At 44.4% G+C, this 9167-nt stretch overlaps 1 protein-coding gene across 1 annotated transcript; it reads right to left on the bottom strand.

The window, feature by feature from the left end:
* Positions 1-841: 841 nt before the first annotated feature.
* LOC306699423 (kinesin-like protein KIFC3) lies at positions 842-8795 on the bottom strand (the record flags this gene model as incomplete). Its single annotated transcript, XM_079164036.1, has 19 exons — positions 842-967; positions 1431-1660; positions 1819-1948; positions 2055-2175; positions 2280-2410; positions 2540-2644; positions 2721-2902; positions 2978-3089; positions 3196-3326; positions 3549-3696; positions 4154-4327; positions 4416-4613; positions 4941-5078; positions 5312-5377; positions 5490-5662; positions 7642-7894; positions 8039-8193; positions 8363-8459; positions 8694-8795. 19 exons carry the CDS (start codon positions 8793-8795, stop codon positions 842-844), a joined length of 2772 nt encoding a protein of 923 aa, XP_079020162.1.
* Between the last annotated feature and the right edge of the window lie 372 nt (positions 8796-9167).

The following is a 9167-nucleotide window of genomic DNA, read 5'->3' as shown; positions in this document are numbered from 1 at the left end:
TAAAGTGCATCGTCTGTCTATGTAGGCCCAAGATGCCCCCTCAATAAGGAGGGTATTGCACAGTTTGTTATATTACCACTCTTAACACAAGGCCAACTGCTTCTTCAAATGCTTTCCTCTGTTCTCAAAAGGCAAATTATCAAGACTCTAAAGAGAAACAAAACATTCCAACACCGCTCTTCTGAAATTCACAAAAACTACACGAATATGTGACTTAAGTGTGGTTGAAATGATCAATAGCCCATACTTTGACTACAAAACAGATTCTCCTACACACTACAATCTTCAAAAAGATACAAGATTGGAGATGAAGCTTACAAAGTACAGACATTTATAGCAAGATGAGTAATACTGTAAAAACGGAAGTTGTTGATATTGTGGCTCTGGAAGCTTGTTGAAGCCGTTTGAACACGATGCTGCTCTAAATACTTTTGTGATCAGCGAGAAAAGCTGATCAGATAAATCCTGGATTTTGGTATTTAATAAAAGGAAACTGAGATATTGTAGTTCAAGGAAGCGTCAAATCGTAAACCGTGCGGAAGTCAGAGGTTGTTTTGGCACATTTAGAGTGGAAGAATAAATACTCCTGCATGCAGGTTAGCTAATGATAAAGGGTTATCACTTGTCAGAAGCAGAAAATGGCAACGAGGAGGCCTCAATACCGAACCTCAAGAGGTGGGCATTTGGATGGCACGCAGACCTCCACAGATTTAGCCCTTGAGCAGGATTGCTGTTGATGCTGCAGCGTTATGATTGGTTGGTCGGGTGGGTGACAATCTGACGGGTGCATTCATGGCTACCTGGTGATCACTGGGACCAGGACGTGGCTGATTCAAGGCAATCAGTCGCAATGTCCTCCACCAGATTCTATCTTCCTGGCTGCAGGACCCAGTTCCACCTTGCACACCCTCTGGGCAAACTTCAGTGAGCACAATGTCTCTCCCACATTACTCTCCAGAGCAGACACCTTTTGTAGAAACAAAATAAAGGCTCATAACATAAAAATGTCATTAACTGCAAATGTGTCACATATACAGGACTGTCTCAGAAAATTAGAATATTGTGATAAAGTTCTTTATTTTGTGTAATGCAATTAAAAAAACAAAAATGTCATGCATTCTGGATTCATTACAAATCAACTGAAATATTGCAAGCCTTTTATTCTTTTAATATTGCTGATTATGGTTTACAGCTTAAGAAAACTCAAATATCCTATCTCTAAATATTAGAATATCATGAAAAAGTATACTAGTAGGGTATTCAACTAATCACTTGAATCGTCTAATTAACTCGAAACACCTGCAAGGGTTTCCTGAGCCTTGAAAAACACTCAGCTTGGTTCAGTAAACTAAATCACACGTATGGGGATTATCACAATATTCTAATTTTCTGAGACAGTCCTGTATATACATTTAGAGCAGTAATCTCACCTGCACCACCATGACAGTCTTGCTGCCTTTGCCCAGGGAGTCTTGTAATAAGTAGGTAAGGCGGGAGTTCCTGAAAGGGACATGAGTCTGGCGAGCTCTCAGTGCCTGTATGACGTCCCCCAGTGACAGAAGGGAGCGGTTGATATTCTGGGCCTCTTTCAGCCTCTCTCCCTCTGCACCAGACTTCCATACCCTTTCCGAGCCAGCCAGGTCCACCAGGTTCAACTTTCCTGAGGAAAGAAAAGTTTAATCATAGTAAAGGTGGAATGAAGAAAATCCTGTGTCCGACTGGAGGAACGCCAAAGTCTGATTCAGATCTATAGCAACTATTAATTCAGAGCCTTTTAAACACTCTCCCTGTAGCAGGAGAAACACACGTGAGACTGACCGGTGGTTTTGGAGCCGGTGGCGAGGTCAGTTCCCTGAACGGTGGTGCAGAGCAGAGCATGGGAACGGGAGCTATGCTGGTTCATCTGAGTGCCGAAGGTGATCCTGTTCCTTCGCGCTGTCGCCAAAATCTTAACAAACACAAAATGAATTAGCATAAATGTAACAATGTATTGTTATAGTCATTGGTAATTCACTATCCTATCAGTGCAGATTGTTTACAACACACTGTGTCACCTTCTTGATGTGCTGAAAGCTCTTAACTTCGATGACCCTGAGGCCCGGCACATGCAGCTGTCCTGTTCCATCTGGGTTGATCTTAATGTCCAGTTTATCTCCATCCTTACTCAGCAGGTCTCTGAGAAACACAATATAAGGCCAACAATAAAACAAGTGACTATTAGTAGGTCTAATATATTGCAGACTAAACAGACATGCGAAGGAAGGCGCAGCATACTGTACCTTAGCACCTCGTTGTAGATCTCCACAGAGCTGACAGTGACCGTGTAAGACCACATGTCCTTCCTCTCCTCAATCTCACTGAAGAGATGTTTCAGGGCCCGCTGGTTGATGCCTGGGTTCTCCACACTGCCCTGAAAATCAAATGATACTTAGCCTGCAGCCTACATTATGGACCCGATACCTGTGCTGGTATGTTCAGTGGCTACAATATCTGTTATTACTCTTTGGCTCCAATAATGCTGTAAAACTAGAGAGTTTACCTCCATTGTGTGGGTTTTTCCAGAGCCAGTTTGTCCATAGGCAAATATGCAGACCTGGTAGCCATCGATGCAGGACGTCACAAGAGGCTCAATCTCCTGAAAGACCTGAAGAAAACAGACAAAGGGTTAGAGTTCTCGTTATGATTGTATTTCCTGCATGTGCTGCTGTTCCTTTCCATACCTCTTCCTGTGTGGCCTGTGGGTGGAAGACCTTGTCCAGTTCAAAGATGCGACTCTTTCCTTTGTTCAGCACATTGAGTGAGGACTCATTGTTGGAGTCCGTCGTCACCACCACAGACTGGCCCTCCTCGTGCTGGTCCTCCTTCAGCACAGGCTTCACACGACACAGCACGCGGATGTTGCCTAAAAACAGAAGGTCACGTTAAGGAGACTGATTTTATTTTCTGCAGCGTTTTTTCCTACGTCTTCTCTGCGTACCCTTAAGCTCCACCAGCTGCTCGTGGTACTTCCTGCGCAGTGCCACCTCCTTCCTATATTTCTCCAGGAGATCTTTGTTGGCCTCAGACATTTCACTAATAGCTGCTGAAATCTGAAAAAGACAGAATACAGCAAAAAACGTTCTTTACTCGGCTTGTCGATTTGGTCAGATTTATCACTCACTGGTGTGATATCATGGTGTGATATCATGTACGTACCTGTTTCTTTGCGTCACTGATAGCTGCTCCGTAAAAGTCTGAGAAGTTTCGAACCTGGCTCCTCAGACTGGTGTAGTCTGTTTTCATGGAGCGTAAAGTTGGAGGGAGTGCAGTCAGACGCTTCTGTAAGCCTGACAAAAATAAATTGTAAGAATCAAACTCACATAGAGGAAAGTAATAGTAAAGGAAAAGTTTAAAGGAATAGTTTGGAATGTAGTTATTTGCTTTCCTACTGTGAGGTAAATGAGAAGATTGGTGGTATCTATTTCCCAAAATGTTGGACTCTTTAAAGAATAAAGTTATTGTTTCTGTCTTCTCTCTCTTTGGAGGTTTGATTATTTGGTGTAACTTACTGAAAAACTGCTCCTGCAGGTTCTGAAAGTGTTCTGCTGAGCAGGTGGCTGCAGCCTTCACAGCCTCCTCCTTCTTCTCCTCCAAGTGGCCAATCTCTTTCAACAGGTCCTCTCTCAGTTTACTGATTTCTCGCTCATACGCTGCGATCTGTAAAAGGTTCAGCGCAGCAATTTGTCAATCTGTCAGCTCGACTGGTCCATTCTGCGCAGGCTCAGCTCTGTAATGAGTTCATCTGTCAATGAAATGAATCCAGGCTGTGTGTAAACTTCCTCCTTCTGCCTTTCATTTTCTTTCCTTTCATCATCTGTTCTCAAAACAGCATGTGGTTTATTTACCCCTCCGGACTTCTCCAATTTGATCTCTTTAATTTTATTGATGCAGAGTTGATGACATCAGGAGGACCATTTGGGATTTGTTGCCAGTTTCCTTGCCTGCAGCATTATTGTCAAAAGCCCACTTTGCAATTTATACCCAACTTGTTGCTGCTTGACAATTATTTACCCAAGTCTACAGTTTTATACCGCATGTTAAAATCAGTTTAATCTGTGTATGAATACTCACACCAAACTGGCTGAACATTAATTCAATGGCCTGTGTTTGTCACCTTGTGCTGCAGATTACAGCTGTATTCATCGGACTTCCTGATGTGTTCCTCCAGCTGTTTGCACCGCTCATTCTGATTGGACAGCTTATCAGACAGCAGCTCATTCTTCTGTCTGGCTTTGGTCAGCTGCTTTAATGTGGTCGGTGATTCCACCTCCACAGTCTGGGTGACATACTGAGAGAGAGAAAAAACATCTGATGAGGGTACTAGCTCGTATTAGTTCACATTAAACATTGTTATGATTCCAGTTAACAAGATTTACCTTCACCACTGGCTCCTTGCCTCTCTCTCTGTCCAACTCCAGCTGCAGCTCCCTCACTCGGTCCTCTCGTTTCCTCAGCTCCTCTCCTCTCCTCCACTCACTTTGTTCGCTCTGTCGCTCCAGTTGTGACAGCTGCTCAGCACGCTGCTGTAGGGACATCTCAAGCTGCTGCACTCTGCTGCGGAGGTTTTCGTTCTCCTAGCCGAGCACATAAAACAAAAGTACATTTTAAAATATTTGTGTTTGCGGTTACTGATGGCTGCCTTGGGAGTCATTACTTGTCATTACAGTCATTTAGCTGACGCGTTTATCCAAAGCGACTTACATTTTAGATGCTATCATACCGTATAGTAGGCAGAGCTACAGGAGCAATTTTTGGGGTTAAGTGTCTTGCTCTAGGACACATCGACTTGCAACTAGTGGTGCCAGAGCCAGGGTTTGACCACCAACCCTCTGATTGAAAGACGGCCCTGCTCTCCACTCAGCCACAGTCGGTGAGCTCTCAGCTGTGTTGGTGCGCCTCACCTTGATGAGCATGGTGCTGGACTGGGAGGGGATGGTTGACAGCTGCTGCAGGAGGCCTTGGGTCACGCTCAGGTTCTGCTTCAGACTGTCGTTCTCTGCTGACAGACACAGAACCCGCTTCTCTGAGTCTGTTGCCCCCTGAGGAAATGAAACATGAGGTTCAGCATAACAATGAGAGATGCATCAAAAGCAGACATACGTGGACGTCCTTGTGGATGAGATGGATTTAGAATGTTACACAAGGTATGTGTGGCATATGTACAGCATGGCATTTCATAGGGTGTATGTGGGCAGCTGTGGCAGCTTTGCTGATGACGTGTAAAGTGACAAAGACTTAACAAATGATTAAATCAATAGTTAACAATGCTTACGGTGGCTGTCCTCAGTCTAGACAGCTCCTCCTCGCGCTCCTCTATGCAACTCTTGAGCTCATCGATCTGTGCAAGAAATGAGAAAGGTTAAAAGTGTAACGGAGGATGCTTCTTGAAGATTTTGTTCCATTAAATTAAATTTCAACACAATAAACTCTATGACCAATATGACGCTTACCTGCTGTTGAAAGGTCTGTATACGCGAGTGTCTGTCCTTTTCGTTCAGCTCCAGCTGTGAGTGCAGCAGACGGAGTTCTCCTCTCAGCTTACTCCTTTCACCCTGCAGACCGTACAGAGACTCAACCAGCCTGTGAACCCCAGCTTGTGTCCCTGCATCACTGCTGGGCTCGCCTGGGGGACATTAAATAAGCAAGACTATAATCAGCCTCTGCATCATCACCATCAGTCTGAATACTGACGTTCAGTATGTTCATATTACGCCACTGACAAATAGAACCAGCCAATATCCTTTGAACTGCTTCTGACCGGTTTTCTATATGTTTCCGGTTTATGCTTGTGCGTGCATAATATTAATGGACGTTAGAGCTGTTTTACACACCATGCAGTCACCGTGCATTGCAGTGAAGTTAACATTATCGTTGCCGTGTTTCCACTCTGACGTCTCTTGGGCACCGTAACAGATTACGGCAGCTTCCCACGTGCAGCCTGGAGCGAGGAGGAGTGTTAAAATGAAACAACCTGCTAAAACTCCTCTATTGTTCATCAGGGACCTGAATAGCATTCTTAATACTTTCTTCATCCTCAATTATTTATCATCTGATTTTCACGGCAGGGCCTTATTCTAATTCTATCAACACGCCATGTCAAGTTTGCTGCGTCACAATGGTGCAGGGAAAGGTGGCGGTGCAAGGGAGATAAAAACAAACAAGCATGGAGAAGTGGCTACAGCTGAGCATCAGGGGTGTTGGAAGAAACATGCTTGCAAGAAACGTGAAAAGTCTACAGAGGCACTGAGATAGCTTTGTACGTTTTAAAACAACAGCTTGAAAAGATGAAAAACGTACTTCCTCCAACTTAAAAACAGACGATAAAGATAAAAAAAATGGGATTTCTTTTTACATTTTTGAGACATGACAACTGAATGGAGAAGCAGTCATTCACTAAAATCATATACCGAATAAAAGATCACAACACAGACAAAATGCACATACAAGAAGCATCACTTATGCCTGCAAGTTGCATGACAGTAAACAAACAAAACCAAACAGCCTCGTAACACTTGGGGCATGAACTTCAGGCTATTTTTAGGCCAACACAAGTACACGTGACGCCTGCCATGTGCAAGACCTTGCCAGGGCTTTTGCAGGAACTAAAACAGCACTCTAAGCCATGTTTAATTCATGCCAGAGAGCCACACCAGAGTCAATAGACAAGTATCAAAGACCTGCGTCCCAGAATAATGTATCTATGTCCTGTGACTAATGAGAGTCAGTGCGCATGAGGTCCTCTCCTTAAACACACCTACACACTGAGATTCATATAACCCTATCTGGCTATCACACACACATTATCATACATAATGACGTATTTCTCTGAGGCTGGATCCGTCAGCCTCAGGACAGGAATCTGATCTGTCTACAGCTTCATGCACTTGTTAACATGCTGTACATGTGCACAGAAAAGTGATGTAGGATAGTGCAGTTGGTATCGCTACCCTTCGGGTCAAAGAACCATCTGGTCAAATCTGAAACACAGCAGATACCCACATCTAAAGCCTGCAGGTCAATCACAGCTGTACAGTGTTTGTCTGGTCTCTTGACCAACAGCCACATAAATCTAATCAGCCTGCTCCTCTGCTGATGACTGTATTCTTCTATAAAAAGGTATACAGTGTGTTCCTGGTTGAAGAAAAATCGAATCTAGGGTGAACCAACCATGGACAGACACTGTTTTAAGAATGAATGACTCCTAGTCATGGAAACAGTCATGGAAAATCACTGGATTAGACGGCACAAAAACCACTCATCTATATTATGTAACCTGGTGGATATACACCTATTATGGCGAGTGTGTGAAATTGGCTTTCTTTATTTATTGTCCTTGTAATCCATCTTTCTCCATCCATCAGATGATCTCATCCACTCATATCGTTTTAAATCTACCTGTAGTCCGCAATGCCATTTTCTGCTTCTCCTTCCACACAAACCAATCTACTTATGTGTGTGGTTATGACCTCTACCTCCTTCTTTTTCATCATCCTCACACCCACCACACGGGAATGTAAACCCTAACCTGCTTGCACCTTAATTCCCTCCTCCCCCCCCATCCCTTCCCTCCTCTCTCCGCCTCCTTCCCTTGCTCTCCCTCACCCTCGCTCAGCGGACTGGGCGTCTGTTGCTGGCTGAAGGCCTCCTCCAGGCTGCTGATGATGCTGCTCTTGTCCCTGAGGCGCTGGCGGTATGACGCTCGCAGGGCCTTCATCTGGCGGCGGTGCTGGACGCGGTGCCTCTTCAGCTGGACCCGGTACTGGTCGGCCTGCTGCTGCAGCTGCTGGAAGTGGGAGTACTGCTCCAGAAAACTCAGCAAGTGGGACATCACCGCCACCAGGGGAGACTCCGTCAACTGGGCAGTACCGAAGCACACACACACACACACACACACACACACACACACACACATAAGTTTAACATAACAGAAGCTCCTATTTGGGGAACTGCTCATTAATGCATCAGGTGAGCGGCTCAGGTGATGACATAGTTTTGCTACCTTTCCTGTTTCCAGCTGAACCTGCGAGGCCCTCCTCTTCTCAGCCTCCTGCTTAAAGGACAGAAAAGCAGCCAGAGGAGTGCATGCTGGGATGTCCGGGCCTTCTCCCTCACCTTCGTCACTCAGAGACATTTCATCGCTGTCACTGCTACTGCCTGGATGACAACAAATCACATAAACATAAAGTCATAAGTGAGTAAAGGGATGCATGTACTAAATAATCGACCAGTAGAAACAATCCCTATCATGAATGTTACATCATCCTTCTATATCATATCACAGCCTTTATGTTGGACTATAAATAAAAGCTATTTGAGCACTCACTGGATTCACCAAGCTGAACACAAGCCTTTTTTCTCATTTTGGAGGTGTGGCCATTTTTCCTCCTGGTCCCTGTTTCCATGGAAACAGGTCTTGGCTGCTGAACAAAGCAACATCCATAAGGGTCAGACGGCGATAGGCATAATATGTACACATTGCACACATAGAAAGGCACTCAAAAGGCAGAGCGACGACACCACCAATTTCCTCGTCCTTTAAAACAGAGACTTTTTGTACCGTCAGGTGGTAGATGACGCATGCATGTTCCCAGAAAATGAATGATTTTTTTCTGACAGAGGAACCCCAATGCTGGACATGATGGAGCTAGACCTACGTCTGAGGAAGATCCCTGCGCCCCCTCCAAAGCTTCATCCTCCTCCTCCTTCTTAAAGACAGTGTAGAAGATGTAGACTAAGAGGGAGTAGAAGGCGTACATCTCTACACCATCCAAGTCCCCCTGTAAATGACAGATTCACTAAATAATCACATATATCTCTAGATCTTGCAGCAGAAAAGCGGACAAAATATTATATTTATCACCCTGATAATAACGCTCGAGTCTTGACGATAATCAAAGGATGCACGAATGTAAAAACTGGTCTCGACACATCAAGACTTCTCAAGAGACTACATTATGTTTCTATTTTACACGTCACCCCACTCAAACATGCTGAAATATTTCTCCTCTTTTTTTTTTTACCTTATCACATATCTTTTCCTCTTTGATGATGACAATCTGACCTCCAAGTCATTTGTATTCCCCCTTCACACTCCATCTGTGTTGTCAATGACAAATCTTCCCATGCAG

Source organism: Pholis gunnellus, assembly GCF_910591455.1.
Source record: "Pholis gunnellus genome assembly, chromosome: 8".
In the NCBI taxonomy this organism is placed as follows: Eukaryota; Metazoa; Chordata; class Actinopteri; order Perciformes; family Pholidae; genus Pholis; species Pholis gunnellus.
Note: the sequence above shows the minus strand (reverse complement) of the source record. Positions and strands in the feature narration are given on the sequence as shown.